Source organism: Lagopus muta, chromosome 2, assembly GCF_023343835.1.
Source record: "Lagopus muta isolate bLagMut1 chromosome 2, bLagMut1 primary, whole genome shotgun sequence".
Lineage (NCBI taxonomy): Eukaryota > Metazoa > Chordata > Aves > Galliformes > Phasianidae > Lagopus > Lagopus muta.
In genome coordinates this window covers 106,515,208-106,535,175 of record NC_064434.1, presented here as the reverse complement: position 1 = coordinate 106,535,175, position 19,968 = coordinate 106,515,208, and the positions used below count along the sequence as shown (strand labels likewise).

At 47.6% G+C, this 19,968-nt stretch overlaps 3 protein-coding genes across 6 annotated transcripts in view; 1 reads left to right on the top strand and 2 right to left on the bottom strand.

The window, feature by feature from the left end:
• Positions 1-5,060, bottom strand: part of NPHP1 (nephrocystin 1) — a 19,583-nt gene extending 14,523 nt beyond the window's left edge. For 3 of the 4 annotated variants that reach the window (XR_007375498.1, XM_048938044.1, XM_048938043.1), the window contains exons 1-7: positions 4,954-5,060; positions 4,620-4,814; positions 4,477-4,541; positions 2,207-2,267; positions 1,655-1,791; positions 1,064-1,274; positions 661-762 (exon numbers count right to left, since the gene is read on the bottom strand). Coding sequence is in view for 3 of the 4 variants with exons in the window: in XM_048938044.1 (XP_048794001.1) it covers positions 661-762; positions 1,064-1,274; positions 1,655-1,791; positions 2,207-2,267; positions 4,477-4,541; positions 4,620-4,814; positions 4,954-5,010 (828 nt within the window). In the remaining variant the exon portion in view is untranslated. The remainder of the gene's footprint in view (positions 1-660; positions 763-1,063; positions 1,275-1,654; positions 1,792-2,206; positions 2,268-4,476; positions 4,542-4,619; positions 4,815-4,953) is intronic. The other variant, XM_048938045.1, reaches the window with a different exon arrangement.
• MTLN (mitoregulin) lies at positions 4,816-5,342 on the bottom strand. The gene has a single exon (XM_048938058.1). It carries the CDS (start codon positions 5,290-5,292, stop codon positions 5,116-5,118), a length of 177 nt encoding a protein of 58 aa, XP_048794015.1. The 5' UTR covers positions 5,293-5,342; the 3' UTR covers positions 4,816-5,115.
• LOC125690081 (uncharacterized) lies at positions 5,337-19,810 on the top strand. Its single transcript, XM_048938042.1, has 19 exons — positions 5,337-5,456; positions 5,595-5,677; positions 7,051-7,165; positions 7,706-7,834; positions 8,073-8,189; positions 9,269-9,387; positions 9,574-9,675; positions 10,896-11,022; positions 11,996-12,197; positions 12,815-12,959; positions 14,686-14,871; positions 15,277-15,341; positions 15,624-15,711; positions 16,024-16,093; positions 16,665-16,884; positions 17,149-17,239; positions 17,566-17,679; positions 18,065-18,183; positions 18,936-19,810. Exons 1-19 carry the CDS (start codon positions 5,436-5,438, stop codon positions 19,079-19,081), a joined length of 2,259 nt encoding a protein of 752 aa, XP_048793999.1. The 5' UTR covers positions 5,337-5,435; the 3' UTR covers positions 19,082-19,810.
• Positions 19,811-19,968: the final 158 nt, after the last annotated feature.

Sequence of the window (19,968 nt, the reverse complement as noted above, 5' to 3'; positions counted from 1 at the left end):
AGAAAGGACGAGTGCTGGCTTTTTTCAGTTCTGCTCTTCAGAATGTCTTCTCCAACCACAGCACATGTGAATGGCTCAGAAGAGGAGACATTCTGCCCGTAACGACTGTCACTGCACAACACTGACCTCAGTTCTGTACCTACAGCAGCACATTGGAGTATTCCTACGAAAGCACTCTAAGGTAGAAAAGTTAGCTACCCAACAAATGCTATGTTGTGAAAAGCACTGTTCCACAGTGTGAAGCTCAGTCTAGCAGGGCTCAGTAGAGCCAAATTGTGTACCCACATTTACATGTCCCTCACAGCTGTCCATGGATACATACCCAAGAATAAACACACTAACACAAGTAAGCCATTAAAAAAGAAAGGGAGGGGGAAACAAAACTTGAAAAATCAGTTTCTGAAAAGGTCTTTTCACATCAAACCACAACATAATCCAGTTTTCACGTGAACTGGCACTTCATACGAATCATGAAAAGCAAGTATCACCCCACTACAGCTTGGAGTCTTCACAGCTGATCTTTAGTGGCAAAGATGGCAGTAAGATACTGCAGTGTGCACATGTAAGCCCCCTGACCAACTGCATGCAGCTCTATGACGATCAAGGCACAGAACATGACACAGGTGAGACTAGAGCAGAAGAAGGTCGCAGCACACTAACCGCAAGGTAGGTTCTAGGCACGAGGCCTCTCTCCCCTTTTGAGTTCTCAGCTACCCACCAGCCATCCGCCTTCTTATCATGTATAAGCAGGACTTCACCTTTCTTTGCCATTGGGATAGAAGGAGAAAAAAGACAACCAAATATTTCAATGTGATGCCAAACACAATATGAACAACAATTCAATTTTTCCCCACAGGTTGCAGACTAGAACTACACATTCTGGTGCTACAGAAAGAGGCAAGAGAACACTGAGCTCCAGAAAGGGAAATGCAGACTGGGGAAAGCCTTTCTTCCCAGATCCTTCTGAATCCCAAAAGCATGGGATGTAATTATTGCTACTGTTTAATACAGAATGACCTGCAGTACCAGCATGGCAATAATTTTTTTGCAGAGGCCTGCTTACCATAAATGTGAGGTCCCCTTCCTGCTGCGCATTAAAGTTCCCCACTGCAATGCATTCTTTGACATCAGGATCATCCAACAACTTATCCTCATCTTCCTCATCTGTTTCTTCACTTTCTTCTTCCTCACTACTTTCTCCACTGTCATCAGCACTCTCATCCTCTTCTTTATTTTTGCCCTCTCTTTGAGGATCTTTCTGATGTTCCCCATTCCTACCCAAAAATAAATCAAACTTTTTATTCATTTTTAAATTTTTAATAAATCTTTTTGAAATTGCTGTAAAAGCCTTACAACATGGGCTTCCCTGTGTACAAAAACCTCATTGTAGTCCTTGGCCTGGCCCAAAATGCTGTTTCATCCTTAAGCATACAGATCACAGTACAACCTGCATTGTATTTCAGCCATTAACCTAAATCCTCAGAAAGCTGCAGCAAGGCTTTCTTGACTTTATTAATAAAACAAGCCCCAGAAAAGCCAGCTCTTCTGCAACGTTTTAATAGCTAATAAGGAGGATAAGCCGACTTTGAGGGTCCTTTCCAGTGCTGCATGTAGGATTCTGTTGAAGTACAGATGCTTTGTTTGGGTTACTTACACCGTGTCGTTTGTAGCCACGTTACCCTGATCCAAGATACGATCAAGTTTCTGCAGCTGCTGGGATAGCTTTAGCAATAGCTTTTCTTCTTCTTCTTTCCTCTGGTTGTAATTCCCCACCGGTGCAGGCTCATCAGCCTGAGAAAGGAAAATACAACAAATTTACAGTTTCCCTATAAAGATAACTTTACAGACACATCTCATGAGTTTTGATATTCCAGGGCAGTGATGACTCCCTACTTAGTGATATTTTTCTTGCCTTTTGCTTCAACAAGATGAAGTTCCAGGGTATATTTTCAATCTACATTCTCCTCTCCCAATACAATGATAAACATCTGGAAATATATTGGGTCAATAAAGATTTTAGTGCACATAACACAACATTAAAAACGTGTTTTTAAATAGTACAAATGAATCTCAGAGATCCCACAGGTTATGCAGTGCTAGGCATTACTTTCATCCTGAGGCATCTAAAATTGAAGGAGGTTAGCATTCTCTGAGTATTTACCACAATGTGTTAAGGAGAAGGCCATGAACAAGTCTCTATACCTACTTTTTTCAAACTATGAAGAGTGTTTGTATTCTCATCCACCAGTTTCTGCAGCTGCAAACATCTGCATTGAAAGCAAAGACAGGCAGACAGCATTATCTTAAATCTGGCTGACAGGACATTGAAATCATGCAAAATCACTGAAACATGTATATTTAGATGCCCATACCTTCTCACAGCTGTATGCACACAAAGCTTTACAAAAAACACCAATACAATCCCAAAGAGTACTTCATAAACCAAGTGCTTGGTGTCTCCTTAGAAGCGGGGTTTTAACAAAACTCAGAAGCAGCAGCATCAACAGATTTGGAGCAGAGGGATAAAATGAGACCATCTCCTGGCTCTGACAAGTTTTGGTGACAATCATTCACACAAGAATCCCTGAAGAACAAAGGGAATGTGCAGCGTAACTGCTTATTACCTGTGATGTGCAAGTTCCCACTTAAAACAACTTCAGCCTGGAGGAATCCAAACAGCCTATGTGCTTACCAATGCTACATCACCTCACAGGCACCCACTATCCCTCAAACCCAGCACTGGGCAGGGTGCTGAAGGAGCCCATTGCTGCTGCCCTCGCCTAGTACTACTTGGGGGGAAGGTAGGATTGCCACTGCACCACACAAGTTCCTCAGCATCGAACCCCTGCTTTCCATAATGCCCAAAAGACCAGGTAACACTGCATTAAGTAGAGGCTCTGCTGGGCCCCCTACTGCAAGAAAGACATTGAGGCCCTGGAACATGTTCAAAGGAGGGCAACAAAGCTGGTGAGGGGTCTGGAACACAGGCCATATGAGGAGAGGCTGAAGGAGCTGGGAATGTTCAGCCTGGAGAAGAGGAGGCTCAGGGGAGACCTCACTGCTCTCTATAACTTCCTGAAGGGAGGTTGTAGTGAGCTGGGGGTCGGCCTCTTCTCTCGTGTCATTAGTGATAGGACCAGAGGGAATGGTTTCAAGCTACGGCAGGGGAAATTCAGGCTGGACATGAGGAAGTATTACTTTTCAGAAAGGGTGGTCAGGCACTGGAATGGATGCCCAGGGAGGTGGTGGAGTCACCGAGCCTGGGGGTGTTCAAGGAAAGGCTGGATGTTGTGTTGAGGGACATGGTTTAGTAGGAGCTATTGGGAATAGGTGAACGGTTGGACTGCATGAGCTTTTAGGTCTTTTCCAACCTTAGTGATTCTATGATTCTATGACTTCCCAGGCTGAACCTCAGCAAAAGACGTGGTTCTGTGTCCTGGCATAGCACAGGTGGAGGCAGGTGACAAGTGGTGTCCCCCAGGGGGTCTGTCTTTGGATGTGTACTTCAACATCTTCATCAGTGACACTGACAGGGAGACTGAGTGCGCCCTCAGCAAGTTTGCTGGTAACACCAAGCTGAGTGGTGTAGTTGATACAACAGGGAAACGGGTGGCATGCAGGGGGACCTGGATAGGCTTGAGAGGTGGGCCTGTGTGAACCAAACAAGGCCAAGTGCAATGTTTTGTACCTGGGACAGGGCAATCCCAGATATGTGCAGACTGAGAGAAGTCCTTGAGAACAGCTCTCTGGAAAAGGACTTGGGAGTCCTGGTAAATGAAAAGCTGGACATGAGCCAGCAGTGCACACTTGCAGCTCAGAAGGTAAACAGTGTCCTGGGCTGCATCAACAGAGAGGTGGCAGCAGGGAGAGGATTGTCTCCTCTCTGCTCTGCCCTCCTGAGGCCCCACCTGCAGTACTGCATCCAGGCCTGGGACAGCACAAGAAGGATGCGGAGCTGCTGGAGTGGGTCCAGAGGAGGGCCACTAAGATGATCAGAGGGCTGAAGCACCTCTCCTGTGAAGAAAGGCTGAAGGAGGTGAGCTTATTCAGCTTGGAGCAGAGAAGGCTGCCGGGAGACCTCACTGCAGTGTTACTGTGCCTCAAGGGAACTCATAAGCAGGAGTGGGAGCAACTTTTTACAGTCTGGTAGTTTTAGGACAAAGAGGAATGGCTTTAAAATAAAAGAGGGGAATTTCAGGTTAGGTGTTAAAGCGAATTTTTACACAGACGTTGTGAGACTGGCACAGGGTGCCCCAAGAACTGAGGATGCCCCATCCCAGGCGGTGCCCACGGTTGGATGGAGCCCTGGGCAGCCAGATCAGGTGGGGGCCGCCAGCTCACGGCAGGGGGTAGGAGCTCAGTGATCGTTAAGGTCTCTTCAAGCCACCTCCAGCACTGAACCCGCGCACGACCGCTGCTCGCGCCGCCGACGCTCCGGGCTGCGGGTGAGGCCGCGCTCCGCAGGCACCGCCTCACCTTTGCCTCAGGGCCTCTCGCCGCCCGACGGCCGCGCTCGCGCTGTCTACCCGCAGCTCCTCCACCTGCAACACACGAGAAGCGCCGTCAGCTGCCGGAAGGGAAGCCGCTCCCCGGCGGCGGAGCGGCTGCTGGTGCCGTACCTGTGCCCGCAGCTCCCGGCTCCGTCGCTGCACTCTCTGCAGCGGGCCCCGCGCCCGCCGCCCTGTCATGGTCGCTAGGCAACGGGCGGCGCACGGAGATGACGTCACTCCCGGGAGCGCGGCGCGTGCGCGCTGGGCACAGGTCCCACGAGGTGCAAGAACGCAGTGCGCGGGGCGCAGGAACGCAGTGCGAGTCTAGCGTACAAACACCGATTTAATGTTCCCGTTCTGCCGCAGCGCGCCGCTCGGTCACCCCCGCGCGGTCCGTCCCACTCGCGTTCTGTCACGCCGAGATCTGTCGCTCGTTACGCGTGTCCCCGTGCCGTGTCCTCACCGACGAGGCGGCGGTGCAATCGGTTCCGGCTGGTGGATCGGCGGCGGTCCGGGGCATCGCCGAGCGGCGGAGACGCAGCGCTCCGATGCACGGCGACGACGATAGCAGGGCGGTTCACGCGGGGAGGGAACGGGATCGGAGCGGAGGACGGCGGTGCCGGGCTCAGGCCGCCTCCAGCTGCTCCCGGGCGGCGTCCAGGCGGCGCTGCAGGCGGCTCTGTCGCCAGCGGAGGAAGCGGCGGCGGGCGCGAGCGGCCTGCCAGCCCACTAGCACGCCGGCGGCGAAAGCGGCCAGCAGCGCAAAGCGCACGGCGCGGGGCTTCAGCGCCTCCAGCGCCATCGGGGTCGCGGGGACGTGCGCTGCGGGCGGCTCCTCCTCTCTCTCCTCCTCCAGGCCCGCCTCCGCCTCCCGCTTCCGCCGGCGGGGGCGGGCCCGTTAAATGCCGCGGGGCCGGCGGGAGGGGGCGAAGCGTCTCCCTAGCCATGGCTGAGGCTGCCTCACAGGTAGTGCCTTCGCCTTGGGCTGGGGAGGCGGCAGGGAGCGCAGGGCGGCGTTGCTCCATCTCTGCCTTTGGGTGGGGGGGTCTCCCCGGGGTGCCTCCCTCGCCCCCCAGCACTCCGTGACCCGTGTCTCTTCCCCAGGAGCTCCTGCTGGCGGCAGCGTTTGTCTCTGATGCACAGTACAACAGAAATATTCCTTTTAAGACTTCCCCCGAGGCTGTCAGGTAAGGGGGTCTGCAGGGCTCTGCTCCTGCAGGCAGCCTGGGGTTGGGGGGGGCTGGGGTGAGTTCCTTCTCCCAAAGTGCGGTGAGGCAGTGGCACAGCTGCACAGGGAGTGGTGGGGTCACCATCCCTGCAGGTGACCGTGGTGACCCCAGAGCCGTGGGGATGTGGCACTGAGGGATGTGGGCAGTGGGGATGGGTTGGGGTTGGGCTTAATGATCAAAGTCTTTTCCAACCTCGGTAGTTCTCTGTTGGAGGGAGCCAGCCTGTGTCTGTGGAGCTGTGCTGAGCTGTATGGTGGTGGTGAGGCTAAGGTGGAATGCTGAGAGGCCTTCTTGGGTGGGACTGTGAAGGCTGAATTGAAGCTTTAACGTGTACATTAAATACAACTCAATGCGTCTTATAGGAACACAAATGAAAACTTTTATTTATTTTCTGGAAGCAAAAACCAAAATGAAGCTGTAGTGCTAGCAGAGATTGTGAATATGGACAGCTCAGTGCTTGGAAGGAAGTGCTGGAAGGTGGCTGCATGGGGCGTGTGTGGCAGGGTTCTGGTAGCCAGGCAGGAGAACAGCCCTGTGCCAGCTGGCTTGGTAATGATGATAACAGCCCCGTGTGCACCAACACTTCAGCTAATCCTAGGAGCTTGTGGTGTCTCTGCTCAGGTGCTTTTTTGCAAGGGCAGTGACTGCTAGAAGCAAGAAGTCACCAAAAGCTTGTTAATTGGCAGTTAGGCAAATGAAATTCCCAAAATCAAAGCTATTTTACCTGCAATATTGACTCTCCTGACTAGCTGCTTTTACAACATCGGTCGCACTTCTAATTCTCTTAGCTCAGCTACTGAAGCTTCATGAGTTTTGTACTGCCTAAGCATGTTAACTCTGAATAGCTGAAGTGAGTGGGTTTTACGTGGTGGTGTCTTAGTGCTGTTGTTAAGGACATCTGTTGTCATTCGTTTTATCACCTGCTTTGTACCTTTGGGGTGATGACTGGGCAGGTGAGATGATTACGTGGCAACACAGGCATCCTATATATTAGCAGAGAAACCCTGTGCTCTTTCTGTGGATGTGCTCCAAAAGGAGCCACTATTATATGCTCCTGTGGAAGACTGAGAGCCTGATGTGTTCGAGGTTAATATCAGCATTCACCAGAGGCTTTGCTAGAGGGGACAGAATACTACTTGACTTGTGTGTGTACATAGAAAAGCTTACTCTGACAGAAACTTTTGAACACTTCCCTGTTCTATCTATGCTGATGTACCCTGTTTTCTTTACTGTTTGGGCAGTGTGTGCTGTTTTTCCAAGACAGGCTTGCTGACCACATGGGTACATACACTGAACCCCTTACTTATGGTGCCACTGCCTTCTCTCTACAGGCTTTATTATCTCTATAACCACTGGTTTATGCGAACAGCCACCTATATCTTCATCTTTCTCAACCTCTCCCTGGCAGTGTTTGAAGAACCTGCTGTGTATCCACTCCCTTTCCTGGTGAGTTTCCAGGCAGTGCACAAGTGATAATGCAGCTACTATTGTGTTGGCTCAGTGGTGTATTTCATGCTTGAGACAAGTTACCAAGGTGTAAAGAGATGCTTGCTGCTGATCTTCCTGTTCATACTTCCCATATGCTGGAATGGGGTCAAAAATGGGCATAAAAACTAGATACGGTCCTGTGGACATCCCCAATGGCTGATGTGATTAGGCAGTGTCACACTGCTCCCTTCCACACTTTCAGGCTTTATCCTTTTTCTCTGCACCAGTCACTGTGATTGATGTACTCCTCAAATCCTAACCAAATACACAGTGACTGGTTCTTATCTGTGCTTAGCAAGGAATTTCACAAAGGAAGCCTGAAACTGTTGCCATATGTGAGCTTGTAGAACAGCCAGCAGCAAAACTCACTGGCAGAACTTTTATATGAACCCTATATATTTATTTTCTCACCTGCACCTCAGCCTGAGAATCCTTATTGGTATGGAGAGGACTAGCATTGCTTTTGTTAGTCCTGACTGGAGTCTTTTCTGTCTGCAGGCCACTTCTTTAGTGGAGGTGTTGTGCCTTCTGGTGTTCTTTGGCAGACTGATGCATTTTGCAAAAATCACCCGTCGTAATGTGTTTTGGAAGGATACCAAGAACATCTGCATCATGGTTGCAATCCTGGTGAGTTAGGTCTTGAGATCACAAGGGTTGAGCTGGGCTATGTGGAGGCAGCTTTTTGTTCCTCCTGTGTCTCTTCTGGGATCTGCTGCACAAGGGCCGTGACCAAACCAATTGGCACATCAGCCTGTTCTCACAGACCTGTTGTATGTGCATCTGGCTTGTCTAGATGGTGAAGGTAATTGAATGAGCTCATACAGTTTCCGACTTCGTTCCTGTGCATTTTCATCCTCTTCTACAGCTGTCTCTGACTGATTTGGCCATATATGGGGCCCTCAGGATATACAACATAAAGAGTGTTCGATGGTCCAGAATAGTGAGGCCCATCTTCCTGGTCAACTTTGCAGAGAGTCGCCAGGTAAGGAATGGATCTCGTGGGAATTACTGCTTCTGGACAGCATGCTGCTTTCTAAGAACCAAGGGAATATGTAGTAGAATGTAGAATAGCAGGATTCAGACTCATTGAAGTGACTTTCACTGAGGTGACCTGGAGCAAGATTTCGAGACAGAGAAAAGGGTGCATTCACAAGGATGCTGCTTGGGCATAGTGCAAGGTACTGCAAAGCATCTTCCTAAGTTTGGACAGCAGCAACCCAGTCCACAGAGCCCTGAACATGCTTGAGACTGAAACCAGAGCATCTTGCCATACACAGTGCTGTCTTGTCATCTTTGTTAAAGACTGGCACCATGTGAAAGAATAATGTTTCTCATAAGCTCAGCCTATGGGCTCTGATTCCTACAGCTTGTATGGAAGACCAGTGTCTGTTTGCAAGCAGTTGCTACTCTCAGAAGTAGTAAATGCAAGCAGTATGTATAAGTATGTACAAGAAAACTGTTTCTTCTTGAGACTGGGGCCAGGTTACTTATTTCTGGAAGTCTCCTAGGCAAACAAGCACAAATGTTGCACAGTTCCCCAAACTGAGCTCGTGGTCCAGATGGATGGTTTGGACTCTGTTCCCTACTGTCACAGGGAGATCTTTGCCCTGCTACCCAAGACTATTCTGTTCTGATTTGCAAATAAACTGTTACACTGTGGAAGCCTGCAGGAGGGAGCAGCTGAACTCTCAAGCTTGGAGCATATTTAGTGCCCTGGAGTGACGGACTTCTTCTCTGACCAGTCCTTTAGAGCAAGAGCACTTCAGTGATGCCTGGGGCTGTTAAGCAAGGAACAGACTAAGTTCACAATGCAACATAAGCTGGGAGGATGAAGAGGAGAGCTCTGGTACTCTTGCACAGGTTTGCCTGAGTAGCAGGGCTTGCCTCTTGTTATCCAAGGCAAACGTGTAAGAGTAGGAAGAACTCATGCAGTCAGAATTTTTCCTTCTAGGCAACAGACAAGGCCGTGTGTCCCACTGTGCCTTTCCCTGTGTAGATGTTCTGTCCTGATAGAATGGTGATAGGAAAAGTGCTTCTAAACACTTCCTTTGTCTGTGACAGATACGAAGAGCCTTCCGCAGCATCCGCAATACACTGCCAGAGATCACCTATGTCTTCTTGCTCTTCATGTTTAGCCTTCTCATGTTCTCCCTCATGGCTCTGAAGCTGTTTGGTGAGAGGTGTGAAAACATTTTTTTGTTGTTGTTGTTCAGAGTATGGGGGGATGAATGGCTACGATTCCTCCTGAACAAAATGGATCTGGCAACTGCAGATGATTTCTGCTAAACACAAAGTGCTGATACCTGTAGTTGCTGGAGTGGGATATGGTCTCTGTGCTTGACTCCAGGTTGTTGCCTTCTTCCTAGGAACCTCCAGACAGCAGAAGGCTTGCCATATTTTAGAGACTACCTAGAGATTGTGTTTGACCTCTATGTGTTGGTGACGACTGCAAACAGCCCGGATGTCATGTATGTATGCTGAGCTTGCAGTCTTTGTGTTGCAAATGCTGGTGTCCTGCTCCTAGTGTAAGGGAAAAATAACTGCGTTGTGCTATGAAGCTGTGATCAGCATCTCTGGCAGGTGACATCACTCACTAGGCCCATTTAGGGAATAAGGAGGGGGGAGAGGGGAGCAGGGAAGAGTCTTCTAACACTGCCTACCCATGAGATAAACCCTGCTTGTTCTGCTGCTGTATTTTTCTCAGCTTCCTATCCCTCTGGCACTAGGTAACCAAGAAGCATCTTGATGCAACAACTAGACCTGAACGCTCACACTCGGCTATCTGAGCACTGTCTTGTGCATCCTGGCAGGGTCTCAGGTTAAACAGTGCTGTTGTGCAAAGGAATGTCTTCCAGAGTAGAAATGGGGCTCTCACTTCTCCAGCTTGTAGGATTTTCAAGAGTTGTTACCCATCTGTTTTATAGAAGGCCTCTGAACCACAGTCTGAGGTTTGACCCCACAGGTTGGGAGGAATTCTTTAAAAGATGCACTGAAGGTAAAGCTTTCCAAAAGATCCATCAGCTGAGTAAGGCATTGATCTAAGAGACAAATCCCCTAGCTCTTTAGAACACTTTCATAAGAAAAGGAAGTGTGCTCTAGTGATTGGATGTCTCTTATCTCATGATGTTTGCAGGGATATGTATGCAGACTTTCATAACTTGCACAGCTGTGTTAAAAGAGGCTTGGACTTCTGATCCTCACTTGTTCTGAGTTGTTACCATTTCATCAGGAAAGATGGGATGGAGGGCGGAGTGGGACTCATTTGTGTGCTGGAGATGTACTGAACAGAACTGGAGTGTTATGGGGACCCCAGGTATTTAAATGGTGAAATACAGATTGTTCTCCTAGGGAACCTAAGCAGAAGTGCAGTGAGGGACTCTGAAGCCAATAACTCGCCAGTGTGACTGAGACCTCACCCAAGACTCGGTGTGTCTGAACTTAGGCATGCTGACAGAAGTTTAATCTATGCTTTCTTTTCTGTGTCATGTGAGTGAGGGACCAATTAAACACAGGATTCAAACTTGGTGGAATTAAACTTTTGTAACTTAATACGCAGAGTTCTTGGTTTTTCCTTTTTTTCCCCTCCAGGCTGTCTCACCTGGCTATCCAAAACATTCTACAAATCATCAGGAAGATGGTTTGGTTGTATTTCCTTGTCTGCTCAGCAAGTAATTTCTCTTCTCTCTAGGATGCCAGCATTTGACTTCAGCTCGTGGTATGCCCTGTTCTTCATTGCCTTTGTCATCGTCAACACTTACATCTTCATGTCACTCTTCCTGGCTGTTGTGTATAACAATTACAAAAAACACCTGAAGGTAATAAGAGGAGGGGTGAAGTGTGATCATCAGCTACCTGCTGTTCTGTATAACCTTGCATGGGGGCATCTGGCCTTCCCTTGGGAGGCTTCTGCAAGATGTGGAGAAGGTGAACAGCTTCTCCTGAATAAACATGTAGCTTCCAGCCTATACTTGTCTGCCTTTCATATAGTGGAGATTGCTGCTAATTTTAAGTATATGAAAATGAAATGCTCTATTCTGGTGTGTTTGAAACAGGTAGGAGGTGCATGTCTGTTATGTCTGTTAGAGGATTAGTTCTAGCAAAGAAACCACTGCTTCTATGCAGACTGTTTTCAGGTGGCTGTAAGTACACAGCACGCTTCTTCTGCCACTGCATGGACTCTTGGAGCAAGGGAAATGTGAAGGAAGGTTGAAGTAATCTGAACTCTTGTTTCTTCTGCACCAGATAAATAGGCACAGTTTGGGTAGGTGTGATCAAAGGATGAGAGCTGGAAATTCCTGGGTGCCCCATGAGGGGATTGACCCTCCTACCCAGTAAGCAGTCTGCTAGGATGTTTCCCAAGGTTATGAGCTTCTTTAGTCTGCTTATAATCTTGTACAGAAAAAGATTTCCACCCTTGATGTCAGCAGTATTCCCTGATAGATGGCAAATGTGTGTGGACATATCCTCTTTCCTTCTGTGACCAGCAGGCGTGCAGATCCTGTGATCTTTGGGAGATATTGCCTCATCTCCTTCCTGTTAGATACCATCCTTTGTCTTCCCTTCCGTTTGTTTCAATGCATCTCCCAACAGAAAGCAATCCAGTGATCCCTCCAGAGGCCTGTGGTTGCCTGTTAAATGGCATTTCTCATCACCCCATCGGTTCTGCTCTATGTGATGTCTAGTAAGAGAAACAAGCTTGGAGTGACGGGTCTCTGTGCTAGGGAAATAAGGTAAACCAAGAAGGGGAAAGTGTGACTGAAGCTGCCTGAATCTTCTCATTCTTTCTAGAATGAGATCCGTACACTTGCTTACATGAAGCGCCGCAAGATGATAGAGGCCTTCAACCTCCTGAAGGAAGAAGAGGGAGCGCAGTTTGTGGTTAGAGAAGCCCAGTGGAAGCAGCTTGTCAAGCTGGTGGCTCCTGATATCAGCAACTCCCACAGAGAGTTGCTGCTACGCATCTCAGATGATGAGCAGAAAGGTTTCATAGGTGAGCAGTGGGGCGCTCTGTGCGCATGGACTGGGGAGGAGCCTGGGATCAGGAGCCTGGTTCCAGGGTTCTGCTACTGGGACTCATGTTATGTAATGGATTGAGAGGGACTTACTTCCCTCTCTGGATTACTGAGGTCCTGAAAGGCTGTTCTTTGTGCCTGTGCTGTATGCTGTGGGCAGTTCTTCATGGCCATTTGTCATCGGGCCAAGTTCCCTATGAAGAAAGATTCTTCCTCTTCTCAGCACAGGACAAAGACCACTTCCCTTGTTAGAAGATTCCTCCAAATAACATGGCACATATTCTGTTAGAGCCACTTGCTTTGTGTTGTCTGGAGACAGAATACTGGGAGAGATGGGCCAGTCTCATCATGCTAGATCATTAACGGTTTTTGTTGGCTTCTGGCCTCACTTTAAGCCAGTCTGTCAGGAGTGGCGCAGAGGAACTGCTTGAACACTGAATTCTACCTGTTTTGTGGTGGTATCTCTTTAGGCTTGTGCTTTGACTGCAGAGGTACTGAGTCCAGATTGCTACAACTTATATGTACATAGATTTGCCATGCAGGGCTGTTTTTAAATGACAGTGGACTGATGTTCAGTGCTCTCTCCCTGCTGCAGACAAGAAGTCCTTTGTACAGCTGGCAGATCTGCTCAACATCCAGGTGATTGCCCTGAAAATACGCAGCCATCCATTGGGGCAGTGGATGCCTCGTGTATACAGATCAGCAGTGAGTCAGTTCCTGCGCAGCGTGGTTAGGCACAGGTAAGTCTGTGTTGGTGGAGCAAGCAGCTCCTAACATGTAAAACACTGCAGAACACTACTGTTGTAAGTAAATACTCTGCTGGGTGTTATGCTGAAAAGTGCAAGCTCTATTCAGGCAAACTGGAGGTTCTAATTTTGAAAGTGTTCTGTAAATTAATTACTTTTAGACTACCTTTGCTAGGTATGGAGAGAGTAGGCTTGGATGTTGGTGGTTCTGTGCCTATTCCAATCCCACTTGCTGTTCTATAGGTGCTGAGTGTAATTAGCTTTCCCTGAAAGCAGGGAGTGCTTTATGCCTGCCTGGAAGGACCAGGCTACAGGCTTTACTGGAAAGTGGCTGGATGTGGCTTTGGGCAGCCTGGTCTGATGGTTGGTGACCCTGCACACAAAGGGGGGGTTGAAATTAGGTGATCACTGTGGTCCTTTTCAACCCAGGCCATTCCTATGATTGATGATTGAAAGCGATGACTGTAAATCAGCAGTCTGCTGTAAATCTGCATTGTATTGTTTCACCAGCTTGTATTAAATTGGTGCTGTGAGCTGCTAGTGCTCTGCTTCACATCTGAGGCTTCACATCTGAGTCTTCCCAGAGATGCAGAAGTTATTGAGGTTGGAAGGGACTTCCAGAGATAGTCAGGTCTAACCTCCCTGCTCCAAGCAGGGTCAGATAGAGTAGGTTACTCAAGGTTTTGTCCAGTTGAATTTTGAACATATGCTAGGAGAAACTCCACAACCTCTGTGCAACCTGTTCCAGTGTTTAAAACTGAGGACAGTCAAAAAGAAGGGGAAAGAAGCTTTCTTGTTTAAATGAGATTTCCTGTATTTCAATTTGTGCCTATTGCCTCTTGTGCTTTCACTGGATACCACTGAGAAGAGTCTGGCTCCATCTTCTCTACACCCTCCTATCAGGTATTTATACACATTAAGACTTCCTCCCTGACCTTTCTCCCCTTCAGGCTGAACATCACCAGGTCTCTTAGTGCTGTGTCAGGTTACTCTGTTCTTTACTTGCTTTTCGTGTTCCTTTGCTGTACTAGCTCCAGTAGGTTCCAGTCCAGCCCAGATCCTGCCACAGCACTCAAACGAGGCCTTTGGCGTTCATGACCTGTTCACAGCTCTTCCACCGAGGTAGTCCAGGATGCTGTTGGTCAGCTTTGCCACCAGGGTGCATTGCTGGCTCATGGTCGACAAGCAGAGCAAGACACCCGTCCCTTCCTCCCTCCATGCATCACCAGCGAGGCGCTCTGCAGAGCTGCTTTTCAGTTGCTCTGTCCCCAGTCTGCCCGGCTGCCTTCCTCCTGGACTTCACCAATAGCAGGACATGGCATTTCCGTTTGAATATGACGAGGCTTCTCTCCATCCACTTATTCATTCCCAGCTTATTCAGTTCCATCTAATTGTAGCACACCCATCTCCTCTCAGTTTTATTTGTCCAGTTCTTGATTAAATGCTGCTAGACTTGGTGGAAATCCAGCTGTAATAAATTTCTGAGTGCTTAACTCTGAAAGTACCGGCAGTGGTGTACCTTGAAGGCTGGGTAATGTGCTAGACTCAACTCCACAGTAACTTCCCAAAATGCAGGTTTTGCAGAAGCTGATGAGTAATTGCCTAAATTGTAATGTTAGAGGAAGGAGGCAAAGAACTTCTGAAGTAATTGATTTTTACCTTCTTGAGAGTGGTGAGCTGACTGTTTTTGTTTTGTTTTGTTTTTCCACTCTGCTTGCAGGGGATTTGTTTGGACTTACGATGTGATCATACTAATAAATGCAATCTTCATTGCTCTGGATGAGGAAAGCCCTTATATTTCTTATGCAGAGTGGGTCTTCCTTGCTTTATATATAATTGAGATACTCCTGAAAGTATACACATACGAACCAAGGGCATTCTTTAGCAAAAATCAGTTCTGGAACTGGTGAGTATGCATTTCAGTGAGATCTTTGTGTTCAGTTTGTCAAGAAGTGGAAGTCTGAGGGAATAGGCTTCCAGACAACTCATGTTCTAGGATGCAGTTAAAATGAGTTTATGCATGAGAGGACAGTGTACTCATTCCTGTCTAACAGACTGCTGTTCTCTGGCCCTCTGCTAGCTCCAGTCAAATGTGACTGCAGTTCATGAAAGTAGTGGCTGGGCAGGGGAAAGTATTTTGCTAAATAAAGCTTTCCCACCTTCCTCTGTTGCAAATAACCCTGAGAGGAAGCAGGGCTGTCTGCTACACAGAAGTAGTGACCCTTCTTCCTCTCATGTATGTCATGTGGGATCTTAAGTGCCCATTCTGTGTTGCCCACAAATCTAACAGCACTGCCTTCCCTCATGCTAGGTTTGATACCCTCATCATCATTGCTGCCTTGACTGCAACGATACTCAATACCACCCTGAAATCGAGTAAGTGCAGCTTGAGCAGCCTGCATGCATCTGGGAGACTCAGTGGTTTTGAGCTGTCTTTTGCCATCATCTTGGTCTTGGGAGGCTTTTTGGCAGGATAATGGAATTCCTATAGGGTTTCTAAGAACCAAGTTCTTCCCCTTCCCCCACTAACTTAAAAAAAAAACCTATTGTGGTTTTTTTAAGTGTTTAATGAGGACATAGCACGTGCTTACATTTGTAAGAGTTCACATGCTTATTTTTCAGAAGACATATCATTTTTTTTTTTTTTTCTTTTCTCAGCCACAAAATACAACAGTCAACAGATCCTGGACATTGTCTTCATATTAAGGGTCCTCAGGCTAATAAGGATTGTTGACAGCATACAAAGGTGATGAACAGAATGGGGATATGTTTGTGGGGCAAGCTGGATCAGGCTGGCAGAAACAGTGCTTTAAGCTGCTCTGTAGGGTTGCTTTAGATTGATCATGGCATTCAAGAAAACATCCCAAGGCCTTGTCTCAACTTGCCTGGGATGAACCCAGCTGCTGCAACCTCTCTGTGGCAATAAGTAAGGATATGTGGGGGAGCTCATGCTGGATGGGATGTGATAAGTAAGCATGAGATTTAAAAAAAATAAATAAATAAAATAAAAATAAAAAGCCTCCCCACAGTAGTAGTTATCATGAATCATTTGCTGCAGGTTCCGAGTCATCATGAACACACTGATAAACATCGTGCCAACCATGCTGACATTTGGAGGGCTGACTCTGGTAAGAAAACCTGGTATCTTAGCTCAGAGCATTCAGTTCAGCAGGGATGTGTTAAGTCTCACACACATCTGGTTTTCAAGAGGATGAATACAAATGTTTGGGTGTTGAGCCACTGAAACTCAGTGTACATTTGGTTCTTGGTTATGGCAAATCTTCACATGTGCAAAGCGGTTGGGTTACTGCTAGTTGCCAGGTCAGAAATTGCCAGGACAGTATGTCTTCCACGGGGCAGCAAAGATGTTCTGTGCAGGCTTTGGATGCTACAGGGAATCAAGTTATGGTTTGGGTGAGAAGCTGAATGAGAACACTTATTTTCTAAAATCACTTTTTAGAAATAGGTTTTCCTCCAGGTTTGAGAATGTTTCATTTCTGTGTTTGGTCTGCAGTCCTGGGCAGGAGTAAGTCAAATATTTGCTTAGTTGCTTTTGAGGGGGCTGAATATCTTAGACTGTGCTTCTCTTCCACAGCCTGTATCAGTAAAAACTGAAAAGTAAAGCCTGCTGGAGCTTTTAAACCTGCCATGGGGCTTTCTGTTCAGTGAAGAGGCCTGTAATGGTGTTTCTCTTCTCAGGTTGTATACTGTATATTTGCTATAATTGGAATGGAGTTATTCCATGGGAAAATCCAGTTCTTCCCTGCAAACTCAAATGCTCCTTATGCTTTGGAATGTGGAAACCCAGCTCTCAAGGATTCTTTGTTTGCCCGTGGAAAATACTGCAAGAACAACTTCAACAACTTTGCATCTTCCTTCATTGTTCTGATGGAGCTTACTGTAGTCAACCAGTGGCACGATATCCTTTTTTGTAGTGGGATGTACAAATGAGAACTTGGTGACCCATGTTTCCCTTCTCCCCTAAGCCCTACTTTTTCCTTTGTACTGAATGTACCTGTGCACTCACTGTCATTCCAAAATGGAGGAATGTTCCCTGCACAGGACTTGTTATTCCCTTATTCCTGAATGCTACTGCTAGGGAGTAGTATTTGATCCCTCCCTCAGCACTACTTTAGAGCAAGGTCTTCACCTTTAACAATTTTGCCCTTAATTCCCTTTATACTTTTTGCCAACGGATTTGCCAACGTGACTGCTCAGCCTGCAAAGCTTTATTTCATCGCCTTCCACATTGTGATGGTTATAATTATTGTCAAGTAAGATTTTTGGCTTTCTCTTATCCTTAGTGGAGCGAAGAGGGGCTCTGACCCTTGCCCAGGCAGTGTTTATGATCCCAAGATTATGTATGGTGTGCTTCTCTGACATGTGTCCTGCCCCTCTCTTTGAAGAGCCTCTTGTAAACGTTCTTAACTCCACGGAGTGGTGCTCTGCCTTAGAGCTCATCTCCAGCAGATGTTGCCATAAGCCCTCAGTACCCAGAGCTGGTCTATGAGCCTGTCTAATCAGAGCAGTTGATGTCTGAAGCTGGAGGGTTTCCAGTAAGGGAAAGCTGCTATGTGATTCTACTTCTCATTTCTTTCAGCATCTTTGTGTCATTCATCTTGGAAGCTTTCTTTGTGGAGTACTCCCTAGAGAAGAGTGAAGTGGAGACAGCCATTGAGCAGAAAATCCAGGAGCTGGGAATGGGAGTTCAAGAGTAAGCAAGCCCCCTCAAACAGTAGTGCTGGGTGTGGTTGGCTTGGCAACTCCAGTGAGAGCAGTGGGACGGCAGGAGATGCTTCCCCCCATCTCTGGGTGTGAATTGAGACTCCTCTTCCTTGTCACAAAGATCTTGCTAATCTGTCGTGACCTTAAACGTCTTGGTCTAAGGATGGTAGTAGAAAGTAACTTGCTTTCCCCTTGGAGGTGGGAACGCAGTGAACTCTGCCTCACTGAGCTTTTCTAGATTTAGACTGTCATCTGGGGGCAGGAGATGCTGGAGACTAACAGCATGACTGTGATGCTTGCCTTGTCCAAGAGAATGCATTGCTGGTGTGTATACGTGGGCCCCTGTAGAGTGACCTCTGATCTTTCCTGTGTAGGGAGGCGCTCCAGGATGAACAACTCCTTGATAACATGGAGAGTGCTGGCAATGACCTTGAGGGGGAAGGTGGAACAAAGGCACAGCCTAAAGGGCTGGTGTTTAAAATTGCCTCCAAACGTAAGTGTTGCCCTTTCTTTCAGGTTCTTTCAGGGGTATGGTGACTGCTGCTGCTATGTCTTATTTTTTTTGTTTAGAAGGCCAAGGTTCTGAACTGTCCCTGTTAGTTGCCCTGTCTCTGAGGAAGTTCCCAAGCACTTCTGCTTTCCTTGAGCCATAAAAGCAGCTAAAACTTGGCTAGAGTTGTGCTGAGAACTGTGGATTCTGCTGTTTCTTTTTACTTCTGGAGCAGCTTTTTCTTCCTCTCTCTTACAGTGTGTGCTTGTCTTCAGTAGCCAGTCTGTGGAGACACTGCCTTGGTGGCTGAGATCTTGCTACTGCCAAGAAGCCTGTCTTCTTTCCTTCCTCAGTGCACTCTGTACTCCTCCTGGCTTAGATCATGGGGTGACTATCCACTGCTTTCCTCTAGCTTAGTGCCTGTTTTTTTTCTTCCACTAGATTTCTTGCTGCATCTTAGCAGCTCCTGTAGCCCATGCTTCTCACTTTCCCGGTTGGTTGGGATCACAGATCCATTGAAGGAAATGTGGGAATAGAAGTGCATGAATTCTTAAAATAAGAGTCTATTCTTCACAAGTGCTCAAAGTGTTGAAAAGCAGACTAAAATATCAGTAAATATCAATGAGGCATTTGTTTTCTTGCCTCTGTAGTGTGAAACACTGGGAGCAGCCTTTAAGTAAGAGGTCTATTAAGGCAGGTGCTAATGCTGGAAAAACAGACGTGAATGCTTACAGTGACTCTTTTGCCACCTCCAGGGTACAGGACAGTTGATGCTCTGCTTCAGCGTATGTTTGAGGCAGAGATACCTCTTGAAGATGAAGGACCTTCTTTTGAAGAGATCTTAAACTTGTCCCCTGCCGCTGCTGTACCTGGTGATCTTACTTCTGAAAGAGCTGTGTAACTCAGGGTAAAAACACAGTGGTCGACAAGGAGGAGCTAATCCTCAGCTGCACAGGTCTCCAGCACATTTTCTGGCTGCCTGCCTTCAGTCACTGTGGTCAGGTACATCATGGACGAGATTAAACAGTTGAAGGGGCAGCTGCTGCAGGAAATGGCACTGTTATGTGAAGGAGCTTTATCTTGTGTAAAGTCTCACGTGAATGTGGAAACTGGAAATGCTATCACAGGAGAGCAGATGGAGGGTTTTGTGTATCTGGCCGTGCAAGTCAAGTGCAGTATTCAATATGTTATGAAGTACCTATTCCTTATAACTGGAATCTTGTATTACAGCACTTTTATATGCGTATATGGAGCAAAGTAAGCTGCATTAAATGGTTCTTGTTAGTACACTAAATTTAGCAGTTAATCATTGACATCAGTTATTGTTTAATGATGGGAGGAGGCTGGGTACGCTACGTGATGAACTGCTAACTTACACAGAGCACTTGATGATGACCTATGTTCATCAGTAACCTGAGAGCTGAAGACAGAGGCTAGAATCCTTATACAAGAACAGAAGGGTGACTAGTGAGCTCCAGCCCCCACCAGCTCAGGCTGCCCAGGGCCCACCCAACCTGGCCTTGGGCACTTCCAGGCTCTGGGCACCACTGCCAGGGCCTTGTTGAACCTCAATAGGTTCTCCTAGGCCTGCTTGCCTGCTCAGTTCCCCTTGGGTAGCATCCCTTCCTCTTTTGTATCAGCCACAGCACTCAGCTCAGTGTCATCAGCAACCTTGCTGTGCCTGTCGTGTGCAGCAAGTTTGCTCTGTCCACCTGTGTCACTGATAAGGATGCTGAAGGGTGCTGGTCCTAATGGGGGGACATTGCATGTCACTGGGCTCCACCTGGC

Excerpts from the sequence above, each read along its gene's own strand:
- MTLN (XM_048938058.1), bottom strand. The coding sequence starts at position 5,292 with ATGGCGCTGGAGGCGCTGAAGCCCCGCGCCGTGCGCTTTGCGCTGCTG.
- LOC125690081 (XM_048938042.1), top strand. The coding sequence starts at position 5,436 with ATGGCTGAGGCTGCCTCACAG. Across the intron at positions 5,457-5,594 it reads TGGCTGAGGCTGCCTCACAG|GAGCTCCTGCTGGCGGCAGC; the intron begins GTAGTGCCTTCG and ends TCTCTTCCCCAG. Across the intron at positions 17,240-17,565 it reads ATGGTTATAATTATTGTCAA|CATCTTTGTGTCATTCATCT; the intron begins GTAAGATTTTTG and ends CATTTCTTTCAG.